The sequence below is a fragment of the Sorex araneus genome, chromosome 1, assembly GCF_027595985.1.
Source record: "Sorex araneus isolate mSorAra2 chromosome 1, mSorAra2.pri, whole genome shotgun sequence".
NCBI lineage: Eukaryota > Metazoa > Chordata > Mammalia > Eulipotyphla > Soricidae > Sorex > Sorex araneus.
The window spans coordinates 360124533-360150713 of NC_073302.1; the positions used below are offsets into that span (position 1 = coordinate 360124533).

General features: G+C 37.5%; 1 protein-coding gene across 1 annotated transcript in view; it reads right to left on the minus strand.

Annotated features, from left to right (window-relative positions):
• The window catches only part of ITPRID1 (ITPR interacting domain containing 1), a 134592-nt gene that overhangs the window by 61708 nt on the left and 46703 nt on the right, over nt 1–26181 (minus strand). The window contains exons 8-9 of the mRNA XM_055123974.1: nt 21755–22329; nt 16835–16892 (exon numbers count right to left, since the gene is read on the minus strand). Coding sequence (XP_054979949.1) covers nt 16835–16892; nt 21755–22329 — 633 coding nt within the window. The remainder of the gene's footprint in view (nt 1–16834; nt 16893–21754; nt 22330–26181) is intronic.

The following is a 26181-nucleotide window of genomic DNA, read 5'->3' on the forward strand; positions in this document are numbered from 1 at the left end:
GAGGATGAAGAACCTCCAGTTCTGGGCACATCTTTTCGACTCCACCATTCTTCCTGCATTAACATATGCCTCAGAGACCTGGACCCTATGAAAACAGGACAAGAATGCTATTCGGGTATCCCAAAGAGGAATAAAAGAGCTATCCTCGGAACATCATATTTCACTCAAATGAGAGAAGGAATCTGGAGTTCTTGTCTCCGTCAATGATCAGGGACACTGTCTCATTTGCCAAGGTGTCAAAAATCAGATGGGCCGGACACGTAATGCAATTTAGAGATAACCACTGGACTAGAGCTGTTACGGATTGGATTCCAAGGGACGTCAAAAGACGAGGTGGCCAACCACCTATGAGATGGTCAGACTTCTTCATCAAAACCCTGAAGGAATGGTTTGAGGCTCTTCATCTTTCCGAAGCAAGCAGATACCATTGGGCTACACTAGCACACGACAGGGATGAATGGAAACATTACTGCTGCCCAGTCAAGCAAATCGAAGATCAATAGGATGACAAGTGACAAATGACAAGTGATATTTGTATGGGATTTTGTCTGTCTTGTCAAATGTTTATGTATGTCTGTCAAACACAAACATTTTCAGTTTATCCACTTATTTTATATCATTATTTTTCTGCTTTCATCTTTAGTTCAATGCTTGAAAAAAGCATTGTAAGAGACTTTTTTCCTGTATTCATATAATTTTATTCTAAGGTTTGACTATAAGATGTATATTTGCCTTGGAGATTTGGTAGATTCCATTTAGATTTAGAAATTTCCCCTCGAGGGCTGGAGAGATAACACAGGGGTTAAAACTCTTGCCTTGCCTGCAGCCAAGCCTGATCCACCCCCACACGCCCATATCCCATGTGCTTCCCCAGTTGGAGGTGACAGGTCTCATGCTGGAGTGCATAGCAGGTATGCAAGAATTCCCAAATTTGGTCCCAACATCTCTGGGGTGACTCTGGTAGCCCCCAAGGACTGGGATCCCAATGACCACTAGATCCTGAGCATTTCTAAGGATGCCTGGTCCCTAAATAAAAACTTTCTATTTGCAGAGTGTTTTATTTCTGACTTTTAATCATGGATTACCTTTACCTTTTGATATATTTTCCCCAAAATTTAAATTGTTATTTAAATTTTGATACTATTTAAATGTTTTTTAAACTATTAATGGAATATTCTTTTGCTTGTTTTTTGTTTGTTTCAGGTCACACCTGGTGATTCTCAGGGGTTACTTCTAGCTCTGTGCTCAGGAATTATTCCTGCAGTGCTTGGGACCAAATGGGATGCCATGGATTGAACCCAGGTCGGCTACATGTAAAGCAAGCACCTACATGCTCTTCTATTGCCCTGAACTCTAATGAAATATTCTTTAAGTAGCTTGAATGGTGTTGAACTATCTTTGAATTTGTGGAAAAATCACTGTTTTATGTTGTAAGATGTTTGATACTTCTTACAACAATAAAGCATATGAAAAAAATACAGTACTTTGCTGATGGTAAAAAATATATTCAGAGCATCATTTGCTTTTTGTTTTGTATGACTTTTCTTATTATTGGCCTTAAATTTTAGGTAGGAAAATCTATTAATCCAAAGCGATTGCATTTTAAGTAAAGCTTTAAAAAATCACCTTGTATTCTAAATAATGTAAGCATTTATGTTCATATTTCTAATCCTTTTCTAATTTGTAGCTGTTTTTTTATCATCTAAAATGTCTTGTAAAGTTTCTGCCGGTAAATCTATTTAGTTTGTAATGACAAATAAGAAATTGCAAATAAGAAACTGGATGTAATGAGAATTAATTGAGACATTGAAATCAACCCCAAGGTCAACCAGAGAAGGGAGGAAGAGTTCTTTTGCTCTGTATCACCCTAATCAAGGTAGGATAAGGTGAACAGGAAAGCACGATGCCCACCAGACTTAGGGGAATGCCTGAGACATCACACCAAGTGGGCAAGAGACACTGACACAGACATTCTTTGTTTGTTTTGGGGGGACATCTGGAGGCTGGGAAAGATGCTTCACTTTTTTCTTTTTGTAGATTAGAACTCACTCTTAGAAAATAAAAAAGATATCCTCTCAGCAGATGGGGCTCCAAGTCTCTTTCTCTTTCGACTTGGGGTCCTCAGCGCTGAGCTTCTAATAAACTTTCTATCTTATCCTGAGCTGTCTCTTTCTCTGTTCTTTCATGACTCGCACCAGCACAAGTTGATAAGTTGATCATGTATATTTACTTTAATAAAATTTTTCATAGACTACGATAGTAGTAATGGTTTATAGTAATAAATTATATTAGTCCTTAAATATTGAAACATAGAAATCTTGAAAATAAAGTTAATTATTCAAGAATTAGAATTCTTTAACTATTTCATTGCCTTCAAACCACCATTATTTCACTAAACATTTTGCATTTCTATTATAAGTTAAATTTAATTTTGATCATGTCTGTATGCATTTTTTGTGTTTTATTGTTAGACAGCTGTGTCTTTATTCCCACTAAATACTAGTGTTGGACATTGTCTTTAAAATTGTGTTCTCTCTTTACATTCTTGATTTATAACTCAATTCTAACTTCCAAATATGCTTTATTACTTTAATGACAACTTCTTAAGGAAATTATTTTAGTTTTATTTAATTTAATAAATAAGATAATGTGCTATGAATTTGCCTCAGATTACTGCTTCTTTCAATTTGATATGAAAGGTTAATTATTATTCAGATATCTAAGTGTGTATTTTTTTTCTTTGGTTTTTGGGTCACACCTGGCGGCGATGCACAGGGGTTACTCCTGGCTCTGCACTCAGGAATCACCCTTGGCGGTGCTCAGGGGACCATATGGGATGCTGGGGATCAAACCCAGGTTGGGTGCATGCAAGGCAAACATCCTACCCACTGTGCTTTGATCCAGCCCCATAAGGGTGTATTTTTTTAATGTAGCATTTTCTTTAGAATGGAGAATTTAGTACCCAAATTCTTAATTTGATATATTGTTTTGTTTGCTTGTATTTGTAAAGTATTCTTTGTATTTTTATTACTGGATTGCATTGAAATCTATGGTAAAATGGCCAATCCATTAATTATATGTGTTTGATAAACATATGAAATAGTATTTGATTTTATAAATGAATATATTTTAGTAACTACTTCAAATTACTTTAAATAATATTTATTTTAATAATTTTTTAAAAAAGAATATCATGTGAGGTGGCTGGAGCGATAGCTCAGCGGGTAGGGCATTTGCCTTGCATGCGGCTGACCCAGGTTCGATTCCTCCGCCCCTCTTGGAGAGCCCAGCAAGCTACCAAGAGTATCGCACCCACACGGCAGAGCCTAGCAAGCTACGCATGGTGTATTTGATATGCCAAAAACACTAACAAGTCTCACAATGGAGACGTTACTGGTGCCTGCTCGAGCAAATCGATGAGCAGTGGGATGACAGTGATACAGTGAATAATTTTAATAATAAATGCATGTTACCAATTATATTGTTAATGTTATTGATATCACTCTTTTTTATGTTTGAGCTATTAAGACTAAAGTAATTTTAAAACTATTCTTGTGGGAAATGTTAGTCAGAGGATTCAAAATTGCATTTATATAGGGATATAGGGTGAATAATTCTAAAAATCTAAGGTGGTGATTATAATCTATAGTACTATATAGCATATGGAAATTTACTCAGATTAGATTTCAGGTGTGTTCATCAAATTTGAAAAATGAAGTATGTTAAGACTATGCTAATTATCTTTAACAATGACAGTCATTCCACTGTACATATGTACATTAAAATATATAATGCACCTAAACATAAAATTTTTATGAAAATTAAGAAAGAAAGCATGAAATTATTGAATTGGTTGTTATGGGGAATGGAGCAGAAAATTAACAACAAAAATTTCTCCCAATTTTATTATGTCAGTATTCCATGGTACTGCCAGAATTTTTCACTAAATAGTGTTGTAAAAATAACATATGCACAGCATAACAAAAGAAAATTAAAAGATACCAATTAATTTTAAACATGTTAGTCTCCCTTATGTCAAGAAACTTCCTTTAACTCTTCCTTATATGTTTTTCCAGAAGCATTCTGTCATTGTTCCCCCACACTCTTCAATAGAAATAGATGTGTTCTTTCAATAAAAGAGATTTCCCTGTTTTGTTTGTTTTTGTTTGGAGTCACACCCAGCTGTGCTCAGGGCTTAGCCCTGGCAGAACTCAGAGGAGCATATGGGATTGAACTCAGGTCAGCAGTGTGCAGGACAAGCACCCACTCTACCAGTTATCATTTGGTCCCACAAAGAATATCTACAGACTCTTACACACCTGTCTCATCTCATTTTACAAGTTTATGTACATAGAGCTTCCTATTCTCATCATAATAATGTCAGAATATATCAGAATTGCTGTTTGTTTGCTTATTTTGGGACCACCCTGTGATGCACTGGGGTCACTCATGGTTCTGCATTCAGAAATTACTTCTAGTGATGCTCAAGGAACCATATGGGGTGCCAGGATAGAACCTGGGTTGGCTTCATAGAAGCTAAGTTATCTCTCCAGCCCCAAGAACATATCAGAACTATTTAGTAAAATCACATTTGGGGGTTTCTTGGTTGCCTCTAGTTATATGCTTTAATAGACACTTTTTTCAGTAAAAAATCTTGTGTATCTTATGTAAGTTAAATTTCAAAATTGCATACCTAAAATTGTGTAGGATAAATAGATTACTCTTCAAATAATTATTAATATCCCCAATTAAGAGTTTTTGTTTCACATTTTTACAATCAGTTGATAAAATTAAGTCTTTATATATTTGACAATTTGATGGATAAAAAATATGCTTTTGTTTAAATTTACATTTCTTTGAAGACACTGATCACCTTTCACTGTTTGTGTGGATATTGTATATTTCTTCATTGGACTATGTATGTATTTCCATTTCATATTAATCTAAGATCTGGTTGATTTTTAACAAATTTATAAAAGAAGTCTTTGAATAAATGAATATTACTTATTATGTATGTAATGATCATGTTAAATCTTAAATGAAGCTTATAATTTAACTTTATCTTTTAAATTAGTTTCTGTTATTCCTAAGTCCAGTTTATCATATTCTTATGCTATAAATGTAATATTTTTTAATCTTTATTTGTCTATTCTTTCTACCATCTAGTCTTTCATAATTAACCTACCTCCACAGACTTCTGGCAATAAAATATAAATTAAACAAATTCTAACTAGATTTTAATTTTTCGTTGCTTTATAATGGTTTATAATGTTATGGAGTTTCAGGAATTTAACTCCCCACCTCTCTATGTGTGTAACTGGCAATACTTCCACCACCAAATTTCCATCCCATCACCCCTCTCCTCCTTCCCATTCTTTTTAAAAAACATTTTATTGATTCACCATGAGATATAGCTACAAGCTTTCATGTGTGAGTTACAATCACGCAATGATCAAACACCCATCCCTCCACCAGTGCACATTCCCCACCACCAATATCCCCAGTATACCCCCACCTTTCCCACCCTCCACTGCCTCCATGGCAGACAATATTTCCCATACTCTCTACTTTGAGGCATTATGGTTTGCAATGCAAATACTGAGAGGTTATCATGTTTGGTCCTTTATCTACTTTTGGCACACATCTGCCATCCCGACCGATTCCTCCAACCATCATTTTCTTAATGATCCCTTCTCTATTCCAGCTGTCCTCTTTCCGCCGGCTCATGAGGCAGGCTTCCAACTATGGAGCAATCTTCCTGACCCTTCTTCTACTGCCCTTGGGTGTCAGTCTTCTATTTTATTATTTTATACACCACAAATGAGTGCAGTTCTTCTATTTCTGTCCCTCTCTTTCTGATTCATTTCACATAGCATGATACTCTCCATGTCTATCCACTTATAAGCAAATTTCATGACTTCATCTCTCCTAATAGCTGCATAGTATGCCATTGTGTAGATGTACCAAAGTTTCTTTAACCAATCATCTGTTATTAGTCACTACTCTTAGCTCTGATAACCAACATCCTTCTCAATGAACATAGAGATGCAGATGTCATTTCTACTGTGCTTTTTTGCACCCTTGGGATATATTCCCAGAAGTGGTCTTATAGAAGCTTAATTTCTAGTTATTTAAGGAATGCCCGTATTGTTTTCCAAAAAGACTGGACCAGAAGGCATTCCCACCAACAGTGAAAGAGCATCCCTTTCCCCCTACATCCACGCCAGCACTGGTTGTTTTTGTTCTTTTGAATGTGTGCCAGTCTCTGTGGTATGAGATGACATCTCATTGTTGTTTTGATTTTCATATCCCTGATGATTAGGGATGTAGGGCATTTTTTCATGTGCCTTTTGGCCATTTGTATTTCTTTTTTGAGGAAGCTTCTGTTCATTTCTTCTTCTCGTTTTTTGATGGGGATGGAGGTTTTTTCTTGTACAATTCTACTAGTGTCTTGTATATCCTGGATATTAATCCCTTATCAGATGGGTATTGGGTAAATATTCTTTCCCATCCCATGGATCTCTGTATATTTTGGTCACTATTTCTTTTGAGGTGCAGAAACTTCTTAGTTTAATATAGTCTTATTGTTTATATCCTACTATCTTCAAAATGCTCAATTTGTTATTTCTAGTCTGATATCTGACTAGAGTTTAATTTTCCCTGTTATCTTTTTTTGGGTCAAATCTCACATAAGACAATCAATTAACAGCCATTCAACAGTCTTTATTCTTGTGGTTTTGTAAATGTGACTCATTGAAGGGTCAGAAATTTGTTGGAAATTTCCTATTCCTTATATCTATATCATGTAAAAATTGGTTACCACCAAATTTAAGACTACCATTATTTTATGTATCACTGAGAAAGAAAATTCCTCTTCCAATTAACTATGACTTATCTCAGTTGTAAAATGTATTTTGATTTTAAGGATGACACTTTGGGAAAAATGTTTGTCTTGATCTTCTCTTTACCTCTTTTCTTGACCAGTTTTAAACGTGGGGTCATGAATTCATGGATTCCATTTGTGCTCTCTTGTATAAACTACATAATTTTCTGCAGGGAAATGATTTTGAAGTCACATCATGCAATAATTAAGAGTGCAATCCCTGGAGCTAGATATGTGCACGTTGCAAAGAGAGACTTATTATTATCTATGGATATAAGAGAATATATTTGAGCTTTGTTCTTTATTCTTCTCCTCTAAAACATGGAAAATAATAGCCAATACTAAAAGTTTTATCTTAGGCATTATATAATTCATTGAAGGTGAAGCACACTTTCAATGTGTGTGTGCTTCATTGAAACCTTTCACACTGTGACTCTACTTTCTAAATTTTATGAAGCTTCTCATTGGATTGTCTTCTTAAGTCCGCTTGCTCTATTGAGTTCAAGTTTAACGTTCCTGGGGTTGGAGCCATATACAGTGAGCAGCCTGCTTGCCTTGCATGCAATGGACATGGGTTTTATCCCTGGAACTCCATATTGTCCCCAAGCACCTGGGAGTGAACACTGAGTGTAGAGTCAGGGGTAAACCCTGAGCAACACTGAATGTGGCCCCCAAACAAAACAAAACAAATGAATTAACATAGCTACCCCTCATCCAAATGGTGCAGTGATAGTAGGGCAAAAGTGTTCACTAACTAAGCAACTCTCCATGTTTTCTCATTATATACCAGTTTTCTGAGCTCATGTACCAAAAGTTTCAAAAGTTATAGAAGTGGTTCATGCAATGTCCTTAGAAAGCAGATTCTATAGAATTGTCATACCAACCACTTGTTACATCTATGTAATATTCCTTGGCACTAGCATGCCTTGACATTTCATTTCCCAGTCAATTTAAAAATAATTTCTCACATGTGTCTCTTACTTTTAAAATTTAGTTACTTACTGTATCACTTGTGTAAAGTGCAGAAAACTTACAACTGTATTGACTCATTTACCAACCCTGCCATTTCCAAATGACAATTAACCTAGGTATTATATCTGCATATGGTTTAGACATCATAGCTCACTGTCTATGTTTACTCTGAATAACTTTAGCATTGCATACAGCACAGGTTATTGAAATTTTTTCTTAATCTCTTTTGATCTGAAAGTGTCTATTTTCTTCATTCTTGAATATTTTTTCTTCATATTGAGCCTAACCCACAATTTCTCTCTGTCAGTCTCCATAGTTTCTGTCTTCCAAATTCTTATTCCCTATGTGAAACACATTTTTTCCTATAATATCTTTGAGCATTTTTTCTTGTCTTTAGTTTTTAAGTAGTTTAACTATAATACCACTTAAGTGTAGCCCTCTGTATATTTATCCTACTTAGGACTTGCTCAACTTCTTTATAAATGTATATCTTTCAGCAGATTTCACAAATTTGCTAACATATGGCCATGCATTGTACAACAATGCTTCTCTCCTCTCTGTAACCTACACATGTAGTAGGTTATATCATGCCATTTATGTCATTATTCTATGTAACATTGGCACTATGACAAAATAACCTCACAATGCATTTCTTCAAACATAGACCTGTCAGTAGGTGGTGCATGATTGTATTTCTTCAAGTATTTTTTTTTTCTGTTAAATTATCTGTTTTTCCATTTTTAGACCTGAAATAAATGTATGTTTGACTTTTTATTTATTTTTATTTTTAAAAAAATTCTTTCAGCTCTGCTGCTGATCGACCACAATCTGGAGGCCAGCTAGACTACTTTTGGTCCCAGCAACTGCTTGCAGCCATGTCTCTAGACTGTGAACTAAGCCATAGCCCCACGCCGGCTGAGGAGGGGAAAGATCCTTCTTTCTCTTTTTTTTACCCTTTTTGGGGAAAAACAGCATGGCATCCACCATATTATGAGGACTATTAAGCAGGTACAAACTTGGTGGCACGGGAAGGAGGAAAAAAAAAAAGAAGAGTTATGAACTTGAAACAGCGGGACGCATGGGCAGTCTCAGGCTGGGGGCGATACTGGTGTGTGCTCCACCGATATTCGACCTGGGTGGCCACACTTTTGTGCGGCCGCTCTGCTGCTGATGGACCACAACTCGGAGGCCAGCTAGGCTACTTTTGGTCCCAGCAACTGCTTGCAGCCATGTCTCTAGACTGTGAACTAAGCCATTGCCCCATATTGCCCCAGGAAGGGAAATAATGCAATTTTTAACATAAATCTCCCTGGACTTAGCTACTAAAATACTAAAATATAGAAATCCTAAACCGTGAGGCTGCTATCGTGGCCACATGACTCCATACCTCTTCATTCTCACAATGGAAAACTAATTATCAAATGCTTCCTTATCAGTAGGGCTGTTTTGTTGGGGGGAAACTCCAACAACAATAGTGAGTTTAGTGTTGAAATATGGAATGTAATCAAGGTAAAGAGAAAATAAAGTGTAATTTATCAGCTACACAGGCGGGGGTGGGGAGGTAGGGGGTGGGAGGTATACTGGGGTTTTTGGTGGTGGAATATGGGCACTGGTGAAGGGACGGGTGTTCGAGCATTGTATAACTGAGATATAAGCCTGAGAACTTTGTAACTTTCCACATGGTGATTCAATAAAATAAATAAATTTTAAAAATTCTTTCATATTTATTTATTTTAGTTTATTATTTTTTATTAGTGAATCACTGTGAGAGTACAGTTACAGATTTACACATTTTCGTGCTTGTGTTTCCGTCATACAATGTTCAAGAACTCATCTCTCCACCAGTGCCCATTTTCCACCACCGATGAACCCAGTATCCCACCCCCCAATTCCATCCCCACTCCTCTATATTTAACTTTTTAAATAGTTTCCAAAAGTTTCAGATTTTCAGATAATCTTCCTCCCTTCCTTCCTTCCTTCCTTCCTTCCTTCCTTCCTTCCTTCCTTCCTTCCTTCCTTCCTTCCTTCCTTCCTTCCTTCCTTCCTTCCTCCCTCCCTCCCTCCCTCCCTCTCTCTCTCTTTCTTTCTCTCTTCTTTCTTTCTTTCTTTCTTTCTTTCTTTCTTTCTTTCTTTCTTTCTTTCTTTCTTTCTTTCTTTCTTTCTTTCTTTCTTTCTTTCTTTCTTTCTTTCTTCCTTCCTTCCTTCCTTCCTTCCTTCCTTTCTTCCTCTCTTTCTTTCTCTCTTTCTCTCTTCCTCTCTCTCTTTCTTTCTCCCTTTCTTCCTCTCTTTCTTTCTCTCTTTCTCTCTTCCTCTCTCTCTCTTTCTTTCTCCCTCTCTTCCTCTCTTTCTTTCTCTCTTTCTCTCTTCCTCTTTCTCTCTTTCTCTCTTCCTCTTTCTTTCTTTCTTTCTTTCTTTCTTTCTTTCTTTCTTTCTTTCTTTCTTTCTTTCTTTCTTTCTTTCTTTCTTTCTTTCTTTCTTTCTTTCTTTCTTTCTTTCTTTCTTTCTTTCTTTCTTTCTTTCTTTCTTTCTTTCTTTCTTCACACCAAGCAAAGCTCAGGGGTTACTCCTGGTTCTGTACTTAGAAATTATTCCTGGCGGTGCTTGGGGGACCATATGGGATACTAGGATTGAACCCAGGTCGGCTGTGTTCAAGGCAAATGCCCTACCTGCTGTACTATCACTCCAGCCCCCTGTCATAATTTTTATTATATAATTCCAGATGTATTTTTCTCTTCATTTTCAGATTGTTGGACAATTCCTATATATTAAGTTTACAGAGACTTTTGTTTAACTTTCTGTCTCCTGTTAAGTTCATTCAATAAAATTTGTATTTCAAAAATTAGTTTTCACTTATAGCATTTCCTTACTCATAGTTATGATTTTACTCATAAAATTTCACTTGTAGCATTATCTTACAGCATTATGATATTTTTGGTTTTCCACTATTACATTAATGGTGAGCATATTTTTCTTTATATGCTTTAGGTTCTCATCCACGTGAGGCATTTACTCCACCACTGAGGTACACAGATCCTTGGCCTAAATAAACTCTCTTAAATAATTTTGTTCTTTTATAATTATAATACAACATAACTAAAATATTATTAAGCAGTGTTAATTCCAAATTCACTTACTTATCTTCTGGTTCAAACTGTATTTTCTCATTTATCTATATAATTGTCTTTTTTAAGTATGAACAGTATCTTTTGTTTCTTCATACAGTAATGTTTTTTATACCTGGATATCAGAGCTTTTTGAAACTGGCTGGAATAAAACTTGAAAATAGAAATATTGTTATGATGAAAATTTATGATGTAGTTCTTTGATTTTATAATTAATTTGTAGTATGTATTCTAAAGCAACGATTTTGCTTATGTAGAAAGTTTTAAAAGATGTCCACCGTGTTTGCACTTAGAGTGAACTTTCTTGTTTCAAGCTAAATAAATGTTGGTTGTTGGAAACTTGCCACCCAGATAAGATGCCAGGATGTTCTGGTGCCCAACATTGCTTGAGCATGAAGCAAAGTGGTGATGAGTTTTCAGCATGCCTTATAAAAGCCCTTTTGGACCCCTAAGCTTTGTCTAAGGTTTCAGGTGCTTGCCCAGCCTAGACCCACTGGCCTGATCAGCTGGTATAATAGATCTCCTTGTTCTCCTGCCATAGACTGATTGAATGAACTTCTGTTACAATAATATCAGTTCACTTTCTTAGTCCTAGTTGAGATTCTTGATGCCTTTACTATGTATGTTTGATTAAGAATTAGGTCTGATGACTGGTTAAAGAAACTTTGGTACATCTACACACTGGAATACTATGCAGCTATTAAAGAAAGAAAAAGTCATGAAATTTGCATATAAGTGGATCAACATGGAAAATATCATGTTGAGTGAAATGAGTCAGAAAGAAAAGAGACAGACATAGAAACATCGCACTCATCTGTGGAATATAAAGTAGCAGAATAGGAGACTAACACTCAAGAGCAGTAGAGATAAGAACCAGGAGGTCTTCTCCACAGCTTGGAAACTGTCCTCACATGCTGGGGGAAAGGGCAGCTGAGATAGAGAAGGGAACACCTAGTACAGATGTTGGGAGGACCCACGTGGGTTGAAAGCTGCATGCCAAAAGTAGACTATAGACCAAACATGATGGCTACTTAATACCTCTATTGCAAACTACAACATCCAACAGGAGAGAGAACAAAAGGGAATACCCTGCAGCAGAGGCAGGGTGGGGTGATGGGGGGTGGGGTGGGGGTCGTGGGAGGGATACTGGAACCATTGGTGGAGGAGAATGGGCACTGGTGGAGGGATGTAAACAAAATGCAAACATGAAAGTTCATAAGTTTTTAATAGTACCTCATGGTGATTCACTAATAACAAAATTTTAAAAAATGATAAATAGAATAAAAAGACAACCCCACAGACTTGGAGAAAATGTTTTCTCACCACACAACTCCAAAAGGCTAGTAGCCAAAATATAGAAAGCACTTGACAAATAACCAGTAACTACATCAAAAAATGGGAAGAAGAGTTGAACACACTCTAATTTTACTTTTTTGAATAAAAGTGAAATACACAGTTTCAAAGTTGCTCATGATTTGGTTTCTGTCATATAATGTTCCAACACCTGTCCCTTCACCAGTGTACATTTCCCACCACCAATGTCCCCAGTTTCTCTCCCCTCACCTCCTCCCTGCCTGCCTTTATGGCAGGTACTTTTCTCTTCTTTCTCGCTCTCTCCCCTCACACTAGTGGTACTGACACACAGCAGAAGGTTGAAACAGTGCTGACAGCTGACCAGGATGTAGGGAAAAAGAGACTCTGACCCAGTGTTGGTAGAAATGTCAAGTATTTCAGCCTCTATGCCACCTTCTCAAAAAAAAAAAATAAAAAGAATTAAGCTTCCATACAACCCATCAATTCCATTCCTTTGTATTAATCCCAATGGCCTCAAAACAAAATTTTGAAAGGACATTTGGATTCCTATACTCATTATTGCACTATTCTCAATAGTCAAGATCTAGAAGCAACCTGAGGGCCCAAGAACAGATGAGTAGATAAAGAAATAGGTATATATCCATACTGCAATAAGAAATTATAAAATTATGCAATTTTCCACTACATGTATAGAACTAGAGAGTATCATATCAGTCAGAGGAAGAGGGACAAATACAGAAGGATTTCTGTTCTATGTAGAACATAAATAAACATAATAAGGGAATAACAAATGGCCAAAGGCAAAAGAACCTGTTTTGTCTACAAGTCACGAATTATGAATCACGAAATCCCATTAATCATCGATTTCTCGAGCAGCTCAGTAACCTCTCCATTTGTCCTTCCCCTGAGATCTTAGAAGTCTCTCTCGACTTGGTCTCCCAATGATGTCGCACTGGAGGCTCTTTCAGGGTCAGGGGAATGGGATCCAGCTTGTTTCTGGATTTATCTTACAAGGCTGTCCCATGTGGGCAGGAAACTCTCAGAAGCTTGCCAGTTTCTCCCAGAGGGAGAAGTAGGCTACAAGATATATCTTCGTGGCTTCTAGGCCGCGCACTTCTGGGAGCTCACGTTTAAGTCTCTGGATGTTGGCCGTTGATGGGATTACACACACCTGGGTCCCTCTTTTGGTACCTTCATGCGTGAGACCTGTCTGAACATGTGGAGAGGGGCCTCGAGCATGGCTGTAGCTAGGTTCTGGTGGTCTTCGGTCACCGGGAGCTCTGCTCGGGGTGGGGAGGGAAGCTGGAGCCCATCCCCTCAGAGGGGCCCCGGAGAAGACAGCCAGGCGTGCGGGCAAGAGACTCTGCATCGGTCTCTTCTGGGAGCTTGCTTTTAAGTCTCTGGATGTTGGCCGTTGATGGGATTACACACACCTGGGTTCCTCTACCGGCACCTTCATGCACGAGGCCTATCCAAACATGTGGAGAGGGGCCTGGAGCATGGCTGCAGCTAGGTTCCGGTGGTCTTCAGCCGCGGGGAGCTCTGCTCGGGGTGGGGAGAGAAGCTGGATCCCATCCCCTCTGAGGGGCCCCGGGAAAGACAGCCAGGCATGTGGGCAGAGAGTCTCTTTTCTACAAAACTGAGCTTATTAAGAGGGTGAAGCATGCATGGAGACCTTAGGACCTTAGGTGGAGAGATGCTGAAACTCTTGTGGAGGGTGTGGTGGTGGAACATTGCATGCATGAAACCCTATCATCAACATTATTGTAAATCTCAGTGCCAGAGCAAAATTAGAAAAACAAGACCAAAAATGTATTATAGTTCCAAGAAATGATTTGGTTTGACTTTTTTTCTCAGATCCTGTCATGCAGTGGCAGTCACATGGCATTTGAAAGCATGACTTATTTATGTCAAGAGTGGTTAATGAGAGAGTCATGACTATCTACTAGGATAGCTCCATGCAGCATATTGTTATGGATTGGGCTTCTCACAGTATCAAAGCTAGGATTAGAGGGAACTTTCCAGAGTGGAGCTGCCAAAGTCACATAGCAGCTATATTGGTTAAGGATTATGCACTGGAAGTGGCAAAGCAACACTTCTGTCATACTCATTTGATCAAAACAGATCATGTGATTTTCAGTTTTGAACAAATTACCCTTGAAAAATTTGAGTAACAGAGTCATATCTATCAATCTAATATATCATCCATTGATGATTTTATTTTTTCTTTTTGGGTTACACCCAGCGATGCACAGGGGTTACTCCTGGCTCATATACTCAGGAATTACTACTGGCGGACCTCGGGGAACCATAGGGGATGCTGGGAATCGAACCTGGGTCGACCGCATAGAAGGCAAATGCCCTACCCCCTGATACACTGATGAGTTTTGAAAGCCATTTAGCCATATCTGCTTTACTATGACTTGAGTTACCATTATTAGGTAAATGCTCACATAGCTTAGTTTGCTCCTTCAATTTGCAATTGAATACCTTTATCTTACTTTTTTAAAAATTGGGAGGAATAATAGGAGTGCCTTTCTTGACATTAATAAACCACTTCATTTAATGTCAAGAAAGGCAGTTTCCATTGGCAAAGGGATCTCTAGCTTCATTGAGGAGCATTCATTTAGATGGAAAACAGATGCTTACTTTTGTTTTATAAACATCAATGTGGGTTATGTGGTAATTACTTTAAAGAGCAGGATAACAATTTATGCAATCAGCAGGACCCTATAATTACTAATGCATAATTTTTAAATAGCATTTAGCAAAATGAGCCCATACATAGATTTTGTAATGAAAAAGATGTGTTTGACACCACACTAAATTAAATTTAAAATTTGCATATGTTCCTTTTTATTTTTTACTAAGGGATGCATTAGCTTAATCTGTTTTATCTTAATTCACTAATCCTCTTCTTCTAGCTCAGGTATGGGATCAGGTAAAGGACATGCTGATTCACAACTAGGTTGAATGGGGCACAAGAATCAGGAGTAGAGACAGAGAAAGTGTCAGTGGGCTAAGTGCATCTTTGCTTATCAATGTTGATCTTTAATTTTGCAACACATTAGAGTAGTAGCCCTTACATAACCTGGTGCTCCCCCTCCACAAAGCAAAACAAACAAACAAAAAGAACTAGTAGAGAAAAGCTTCCCTCTCTCTTGTCTAGGATGATCCAACATCATTCTAAGAAGTGATTCTGAAAGATACAATAAGACAGCTTTTTTTTACTGAGAGTTTAATATAAATGTGATACAATCATTTAATTTAGAATATATATACTGGCAGAAAACAGAAACATTTTCTGCACTTGGGGCTTTTGGGGTGGGTGAGTAAGGGAATTGAATGAAAAATTAAAAAAAAATTAAATATCTAAAGATAGAGTGGCATTTTGGGGGAACAAAATAATCAATGCTAGGAATACAAAGTACAAAAAGATGCTGATCTTCATACTGTTGTATAATATGTTTGAGATTGCTAAAAGAGTAGATACTAAAAGTTCTCATTTCAATGTAAAAACATTTTATAAGGTGATGAATGTTAACGGAACTTTTGGTAATCATTTAACAATACATATATAAGTCAAATCATTATACTATACACCATAAACTGGCATAGGGTCCTTTTTGAAAATGTAAACTTTGGGTGTTTTTAGTTTTAAGAAACTTTAAAAACAATTTGTCACTGTGATTCACTAAACTGTCAAACCCAATTTTAAGCATACAGTGTTCCAACTCCAGCCCTACAGGTCAGCATCCCTCTACCAATGCCCCCATGTAAATAATATCTCAATAAAACAGAAGGAAAATAAGATTAGAATAAAAAATTTCTAAAGAGTTTACACTATCTCTTTGTTAAAGATAGAACAAATAGGTTTGGGTAAAATATGACTTCTGTGGCTCCAAGAAGCTGACAGTACAAGAGTATATTTACCCAGTTAGTACCTGTCCTATGTAAAATGTATCCCACTATCCTATTACAGGTGTACAGAAGTTAATGTTAGACAAGCCACATACTTCATTAGACTGGGAAGACTTAATATCTCTGTGGTAAATAATGTGGTAGATACTCTGAAAATTGACTGGAGTGATAGCACAGCGGTAGGATGTTTGCCTTGAATGTGGCCGACCTTGGTTTGATTCCTCTGTCCCTCTTGGAGAGCCTGGCAAACTACCGAGAGTATCTCGAGTGCACGGCAGAGCCTGGCAAGCTACCCAGTGGTGTATTCGATATGCAAAAAAAACAGTAACAACAAGTCTCACAATAAAGAAGTTACTGGTGCTCGCTCGAGCAAATTGATGAACAACTGGACGACAATGCTACAGTGCTACTCTGAAAATTATGTGTCATTTGCATTACTTACAGATTTTGAATAATAGTAGGTAGAAATAGCAGCAAAATATAATAGAATATAGCAAGGTCTCTCAGAGGTAATTTTTGTCCTCCACATTAAATTGAAAATCAGTTACTTACATTCTTTTTTGGAAGTACACCAATAAAATTATATACCTCAATAAATTATGAATGAATAATGAATTCTTACCTACAGTTCCTGCATTCATATCAAGAGGGTTACTGTTCTCTTCTTCAAAGCTCAGGACCTGAGACATCAAAATGTGTAATATCTTTAGAAATGTTTTAATAAATTCTTTTTATGTAATAAATATATAGCAAGGTCATATTAGTTACTACTAAGACATAAGCATGATTTTTGAGCTCAAATAGTATAAGCTCACCATGACAGGGATGTTTAAGGTAGGAGGTACTGTAGTTATGGTGGAGGAAAGTCGACACTCTAGTGGGGGTGTGATGTTGGAAACTGTATACATGAAGCCCTATCACAAACAGTACTATAAATCACAGAACCTAAAATTTTTAAGAAAAAAACTAACATAGCAACTTATAATAATCTGTTGCAGTAAGGTCACAGGTCAAAATACTTAAGTTAAAGATTCAAAGAACTAGAGAGATAGTGTAGTGGGGTAGGGCACTTGCCTTGCATGCAGAAGACAGTTTAATCCCAGGATTCCCTATGTTCCTCTGAGCCCCACCAGGAGCGATCCCCGAAAACAGAGTCAGGAGAAAGGCCTGAGTGCTGCTGGGTTTGCTCTTCTGGCCCCCTCAAAAAATTAAAGAACTAAGGGCATTCAGGCCTCCTCGAAGAGGATGGGCTCCAGCTTCCCTCCCCACCCCGAGCAGAGCTCCCGGCGGCCGAAGACCTCCGGAGTCTAGCCACAGCCATGCTCAAGACCCCTCTCCACATGTTCGGACGAGCCTCACGCATGAAGGAACCGGCAGAGGAACCCAGGTATGTGGGACTCGGGGCTGAGACCTCCAAGCCCGCTCGGATAGGGACTGGGCCTCCTCCACCCAGATTTCCCATTTCCCAGTAGCCAGGCGGTCACACCCAGGGACTGCCCCTGGCGCTGTGTAATCCTGTCAACAGCCACCATCCAGAGACTTAAAAGCAAGCTCCCAGAAGTGGCCGCACAATAGCCTATAGCCTACTTCTCCCTCTGAGAGAACCTGGCAAACTACTGGGAGTTTCCTGCCCACATGGGAGAGCCTCGCAAGGTCCCCATTGTGTACTAATATGCCAAAACCAGTAACAAGCTGGGTCTCATTCCCCTGACCCTGAAAGAGCCTCCAGTATGACATCGTCGAAAGGACGAGTTGAGAGAGGCTTCTAAAATCTCAGGGCTTGTACGAATGGAGAGGTTACTGAGAACACTTGAGAAATTCCACTATCAACGGGATGATGATGATGATGATGATGATGATGATGATGATGATGAAGGGCATTCAGGAAAGGGAAGGAACAAATAATTTCTGAATGAGAGGTATAAGGATCCTGTCTGGAAGATGTAGCATTTAAATCGAACTAAAATTAAAGTACTATGCTAGGATATTTTTACCCCCTAGGAGTTTTCAAATCTATTTAGAGGCTGTATTTAATATATTTTAGTACTTAATTTTAGCTAAGGAATTTATGATGTGGTAAGTTTATGGAGAATAATTCAGAAAATAATAACTATCTCCGTACAAGATAGTTGCTATATAACGTTTAGACAATCTTACAAAATGAAAACAATATTTGATTTCTAAGTTAATAGAGTAGAATTCCTACATATTTTTTCTTAGAAATTAATAATTTTTATGGCAATAAGGTCACTGTTGTAACAAAATAAATATTTCCTCAAAAATAATATATATATTTTTAATTTTTTTATTAGTGAATCACCATGAGATAAAGTTACAGACTTACAAATTTTCATGCTTGCGTTTCAGTCATACAATGATTGAGTACCCATCCCTCCACCAGTGCCCATTTTCCACCACCAATGGTGCCAATGTCCCATCCACCACCCTCATCCTGTCCCCTTCACCCCACCCCGCCTCTGCGGCAGGGCATTCCCTTTAGTTCTCTCTCTCTTTTTAAGTGTTTTGGTTTGCTACAGAGGTATTAAATAGGCATCATGTTCAGTCTATAGTCTATTTTCAGTCTGTATCTCCTATCCCTAGTAGGCCCGCCTAGCACCCTTTGCTTGGTGATCCCTTCTCTATCAGAACTGCTTCTTCACCTAGCATGTGAGGCCAGCTTCCAAGCTGTGGAGTAATCCTCTGGTACTTATCTCTACTATTCTTGAGTGTTAGTCTCCCATTCTGTTACTTTTTTTTTCTTTTATTCTGTTTTTATTATTTACTTATTTTTTTTTAAATTTTATTCTTTAATTAGTGAATCACCATGAGGGTACAGATATAGATTCACGCATTTTTGAGCTTGTTTTTCCCTCATACAATGTTCGCAAACATATCCCTCCACCAGTGCCCATTCTCCACCACCAATTATCCCAGTATCCCTCCCACCCCCCCAATCCCATCCCCCCCCCATACACACACCCTGCCTCTGTGGCAGGGAATTCCCTTTTGTTCTCTCTCTCCAATTGGGTGTTGTGGTTTGCAATAGGGGTATTGAGTGGCCATTGTGTTCAGTCTCTAGTCTACTTTCAGCATGAATCTCCCTTCCCTCTCGGGATCTCCAACCAATAGACTTGTACAGTAAAGTTGCAGGCTATAAAATCAATACCCCAAATCCATGCCCTTCCTATATGTAAACAATGAGACAGAGGAAAGGGACATGAAAAAAGCAACCCCATTCACAATTGTGCCCCAGAAAATCAAGTACCTCGGAATCAGCTTAACTAAGGAAGTAAAAGACCTCTACAAAGAAAACTACAAGACACTAGTCCATGAAATCAAAGAGGACATGAGGAAATGGAAACATATCCCCTGCTCATGGTTAGCGAGAATCAACATTGTCAAAATGGCAATATTCCCAAAACCATTTTGTTATTTTATATTCCACAAATGAGTGCAATCTTTGTATGTCTGACATAGACATAGAAAAATAATATATTATAGGAACAAATATAGAACATTAGGAAGATCAGGAAACAGTAACTATTAATATTTTTGAGTGTTTCTTTCCAGGTTTTCTTTTCAGTACATTTATTATGGACATAGTTATATAGTCAGTTTTCACACAAAAAATTTAGAGGAGGAACTTTGTTTCCCACATCATAAAATTTCTTCAAGAACATTATCTTTAATGACTGCACAATAGGCCATATTTTAAAGGTACATTAATTTACTTAATGAGTCTTCCAGTGTTGAAATGTTTTCTAAATATTGAAAATCTTAATCTAATGTTGAGATGAGAATCTTTGTACAGAAATCTATTTCTACATGTCAAATGGTTTAAACATTATAGAACATATGCTCCTGAATATTTAACTCAGGGATAAACAGAAAGCCATTATGATAGTTCAGCAATACAAAAACTATTAATTAAAAAGTCCTCCATTTATTTTTATTGAAAAAGTTACTATGCATTTGTAACTACTTAGATATACTTCTTGACATTGGTTGTTTGTTTGGTTGGTTTGGGGGCCACACCAAGTGGTGCTCAGGAATTACTTCTGGCTCTGTACTCAGGGGAAAGTGATGAAATTAAAGAAGGAGTGGTACTAATGGACAGTGGTGATGTAATATTGGTACTTTGGTGATGGTTGTGGTGTGGTGACAAATTTTAAGGAAGCACAAAATTGTATGCTTAAAACACAGACATTTGGGTAAACTAGTGTTATCTCAATAAAATGTAAAAATTTTAAGAATCGTGGCTAGACTTAATCTCCCCCAAGTTATTTTAGTTCTTTGATTGATTCAGAATCTCTTTGAATGGGCCAGAGAGATAGTATAAGGATTAAGATGCATGTCTTTATGTGGCCAACTCAATTTTGTTTCCCAACATTGCAAGGCCCCCAAGTATTACTGAAAATGACCCCTGAGAACAGATCCAAGAGTAGCACCCCAAACACTGCTGAGTATAGAGTAGTGACTCTCCCTAAATATCTTTTATTGCTCCCCAAAAGTTAAATGTCTACATAGTGACCATAGAAGCACATCAGCAAGGCTATTGCTGTCCCTGGCACATTCCTAGTTTCTGTGCACTATCTGACCCTGTGTCACGGTTTCTTCTGAAGGCACAGTCTATGCCTTGAGCCCAGAGTACAGGGGACTCAGGTGAGAGGAAACCCAACCTTGGGGCTGATAATAAACATGCCTTACTTCTGGATAATTTACATGTAAAAGAGGGAAATGTTTTGTTTTAAAATAACAGAGTATAATAAACAGTAAAAAAATTAGTAAATAACAGAAAAATGAATGAAAATGTAATTTTCTTGGAAAGACAGGTTCTTTCCAAGGATGCCAGCTATATGGTAGAGAAAATGAGTATAAGTGGAGGTGAAGGTACAGAAAATATTTGTGAGTTGGACTCAAGCTGCAGGAATAGCCCCTAACCAAACAAGCAATGAGAAAAAGGAATATATATATATATATATATATATATATATATATATATATCCCTTTAAAATTAAAGCAAAGTAAAAAGTGAGCAGTGGTTTCCACTGTGATCAGTAAAAGCAAAGTATATAAGAAAGCAAAAGCTGTTTTCATTGTTTAGTGCTGACCAAAGCTCTTGCCTAAACATGCATTTGGAACTTGGGTGTACAACTTCTACAGGCTGAAATAGAGAGAGTTGGCAGACTTTGATGCAATTATGACCCTTAAAAGTAGAGTGCAGGAGTAGGGAGGCAGCTTGCCTTGGACACAGCTCACTTGTGTTCTATCTCTGGCACCCCTGAGCCTGGCTAGGAGTGATCCCAGAGCCCAGAGCTAGAAGTAAGCCCTGTGTACCATCAGTGGTGACCCCCAAATCAAATATATATGCATATATATATATATATATACATTTATATAATGTTAAGTACTGGGGCTTGGTGTGTGGCTCAGTGGTAAGGCACTAGCACATGGAAATCTCTGGGTTTTGATCCCCAGCATGCTACACCATACACAGGTGCGCTCACACACGTACATACTGACAACTTAGATACAAACTGACCTCTTCCATTTCAAAGGAATCTGGTGCATTGCGGGCACGACGAAACAGGTTCTTGAGCTTGTTGGCATGAACTGAGTTTTCCTTCTGGTTTCTGTCCTTTATGAATTTCTCAAACACACAGGAAAGAGATGTCTGTTCAGCTGGCATGGATGGGTGATGCCACTGCTTGCTCAGAAGAGTGCACGGAGTATGACAAAGATCAGAGTTGTCGTGGACTTGGAGGAACAGAGACTCCACTGAAGGAGACAAATTCCTTTGGTCACAGTGGTTTGCTGTTTCTGCTAAGCTCACTCTGCACTCGGATGGCTCTGCTGAAGTGAGGGAAAATCTATCCCTTATCTCTGATGCTTCTGATGTTTCTATATTACATTCCCTCCTGCTGCTCTGCTCATAAGATCTCCTGTAAAGTTCACTCATTCTTCTTCGATGCTCTTTTGCCCTATTCACTGAAGTCTTTTGCACGCTGTTTTGCCCATATTTATCTTCTGTTTCACTCTGTAGGACATTAAGATCATTCAATAAAGATGAGAAGGCATTGGCCACACGGTCCAGGATCCGCAGCTGTTTGAAACGACCTAAAAATCCAAAGAACACACAGTTTTCAGTTTTCTTCCAGTCTATTCTATAAAATTGAATTAATAGAATCAAAACCGAAGAGAATAATTAACACGGGAACTTTCAAAATGGGAAGAACTGTCCTGTGAAAACTCAGATTTTCTCGGCACATGCTATTCTTTGTCATGGAGCTGATTCCCCTACAATGAGGTTCTTGGAAAGCAAATATTAATTTTCCCCCTCTTGTGGAACTCCAAAGAATTTCTACTAAACATTTTTTTTTTGCTTTTTGGGTCACACCCAGCGATGCTCAGGGGTTACTCCTGGCTCTGCACTCAGGAATTACTCCTGGCAGTGCTTGGGGGACCATATGGGATGCCGGGGATCGAACCCGGGTCGGCCGCGTGCAAGGCAAACGCCCTACCCGCTGTGCTATCGCTCCGGCCCCTAAACATTTTTGTTAGCCAAAATAACACTGCACTGTAGCACTATCATCCCGTTGTTCATTGATTTGCTTGAGCGGGCACTAGTAACGTCTCTATTGTTATCTGTTGTTACTGTTTCTGGCACATTGAATACGCCATGGGTAGCTTGCCAGACTCTGCTGTGTGGGCGGGATACTCTCGGTAGCTTGCCAGGCTCTGTGAGAGGAACAGAGGAATTGAACCCGGGTTGGCCGCGTGCAAGGCAAACGCCCTACCTGCTGTGCTTTCGCTGCAGTCCAAAAGTAAGTAAATTAATTTTTATGGAAAAAACTTGTGTTCCCAGAAAACCCCATGCCCCAAATGCCTCACCAAATTATACGCATCACTACACACTCACTTGCCCTATAATAACCTTATGATAAAGTAAAAGCAGGAATGTTGAAGTGTACAGGCTGGAAGTGGCCACAGAATGGAGCTTAGTGGTACCACCCTTGCTGCCTCAGGTATGAATTCCTCTAAACTATAGCTAAGGTACCCCAAATCTTTGATGTTGCTTTTTTTTTGCCTTTTGATGTAAATGCAAAATATCCTCTTCAGATTTATTTTGGTTAGTAAAAATACAGTAATCTCTCAATTGATGCCAATAATAGTTTCTTACAAACTTCAACTTCAAGTGAAAATATGTATAATAAACTTAGATCCTTGATTAAAGTTGTTTCATTCAACATTAATCAGGTTTCTTCTCCTGTTACCCCCACCCTCACATTACTGCAATAAATCACACTGACTGAAACTGTAGTTTGAGGCTCTTCTGTACTAACTTAGGTCCTTAGAAACTCGAGTAGCATAATTCTAACTTTTTAAAGAGTATGTATAAATTATACATTTATAATTAGCTGAAAAATATCTAACTATACAAATACATGTATGTCTATATTTTTATGCATTAACATACCAGTATAGGTAAATCTGAAGTTTTAGGCTTTAAATCGAATGACATATAAAAGAGTAACCTAAAAAAAAAGTGAACCTATTTTTTTTAATATAAATATTTCTCTACAGTTTTAGGAGGTAGCTAGATACATCACTTGGTTCTATTAACTCTTTTTAGATTGGCCCTTAAAAAGTACAAAGATAATGACAAATGGAGTCAGAATGCCTGATTTAATTACTGAAATTATGGTCACAAAGTATTTGAAAAATGAATAGATACATGGTGTTTAGGACTATTTGAGCCACAGATCAGCTTCTTTCTATGAAGGATTAAGGTAATAACATCTGTTTTATTTGTCTCTCATACCTGTTGTGAAAGCACTGTTTGTATTAGCATCAGTTGTTAACAATTCAAATGTGTAAGATTCAGGAAAAGAATAGATTGTTCTCAGTTTTCTAAGAAAAGATGGCCATTAATGTGAAAACTCCTTCACTTATAAAATCAGTTTGTCAACTTCTAAGTCTGTGGATTACCTGGCATCAATTAGTTAGACAATATGCAAGTACTGATTCATTGAATTGCACTTGTGGAAACTTAAGGCAGCAAGAACTAATATGGGGACACATTGCCACTTTGAAAAAAATTATAAAAATATTTTTGGTATCTTCATATAATACACCCATGGTAACAGAATATACTGTTTTATTTTGTTTGCCAAGGATGAAATGCAGAATATCAGAAATCAATAATAGTCAAGGACTGCATTCTGACTATCATTTGAACCAAAGTAACAGTACCACAAAGTCTTTGAAAAGCTTGTCTCTGTGCCTACCTGCTTTCTTGTTCTGAAAGGGAGAAGACACTTACTAGTATCCCTTCCAAAAATATGATGCATAGACATATTCTTTCAAAGTCTAGAGGAATCCATGTACTGGATATTTTCAGGGGAAACATTCTTATTCCATTTCCCTTCCACATTCATCTTTAGTTGAAACTGAATCTCTTTTGTGAGCCTGAGATTACAACTGAATCATAATTCTGCTTTTATGATTGTCTAAATATACACCCCATAGCATAATTTTATACTTAGACTAAGACAAAGCCTATCAATTTAATTGGTTTAGTCAGTTTAGAGAACACAGTAGTCTGAAGTGGATTATTTTTTGCCTTTGGGTAGACTGAACAATGAACCAATTGATTTTCATATCCCCGCGCTGAACCTCTTATATTGAATTTAAATGAGACATACTTTCATTATGGCTTTAGTAGAATCAACTATTTTATTATTGCTTGTTTTACATTCGACCTTCTTGTCTTTCATGAATCAAAAGTGTCTTGGTAAGGATTGAGTGTGAATAGCTACTAAGTACTATCTAAAGTGTTCAGTAGATGAGACAAGAATGGGCCAACAAGAAAAGGACCAATGGCCAACCCTGAATCCCCTACAAACCATGTGTCAACTTGATCTGTAAAATGTTTACTTTATAGACCAGAGAAATAAATACTTCTCAAATATTGGTAATTGTGATTATTCTTCCCAAATAATGGATTGATAAAAGAACTTGAATTTCTGCATGGCTTGGAGGAAAAGAGAGAAAAAAATAGTGATTTCTTCCAAAAGGTAAAGATATCACATTTTAATATCTTCAGCTTTTCATGCTCTTTAAAAAAAATCTCATTGCTAAGAATTGTTTAGACCCATTTCACCCACAGAAAAGCAAGAGAAACAAATATAAATTAAAAAATCTAAGAGAAGCCTTTGTTTCAAATTTTTGTTTGAGAAAAACACTTCACCTCACTTGGTCTTCCTGGCAAAGATTTTTTTTATTTAAAAGAACTCATTACAGAAATAGAATTTTTGCATTTCTCCCAATAGAGACATTTACAATCTCTTGCCTACAAAAGATCTTAAAGCTCCTCTAGGAGGGTTCTGCATTAAAACGATTCTTAGAGACAGAATGTGTCTAAGCAGATTTTGAAGTAAACAAATCTGATTACCTGAAAAGCATCTTTCCCTTAAATCATTTGAACTCAGCACATATATACCAAAAACATCCTTACTAATATCCTGAGAAAATATCTATTGACCACTAATTTGGGGAAAATAGCAGCATGCATGGAAACAAAAAGTATAAGGCATATTTAAGAAAAAAGTATAGAGACATACATGATTAATAACTGCCACTTATGGCTCCTGCCCCAGAGCTATAAGAAGGAGGTAAGTCTTGCAGTTGAGGAGATGAAGGTTTCACTTAATGACTTATAATAAACCTTATGAGATGTTACTCTCTTTAACTCCTAGCGTAGGTGTATGTTAGCACTGTTCACCAGAAGTGTCAGCTCTCTTTCTTCTGGGTATATGGTTTGACTGCACATGCTGACCCCTTTGCAGTTCAATGGTACAACTTTTAGTCAGAGAATTCTGAGCAGAGCAGGTATGTGTAAATCCTGAGCAGGAAGATTTAAAAGATGATTTTGTTTGTTTGTTTGTTTGTTTGTTTCCCTATTATTAA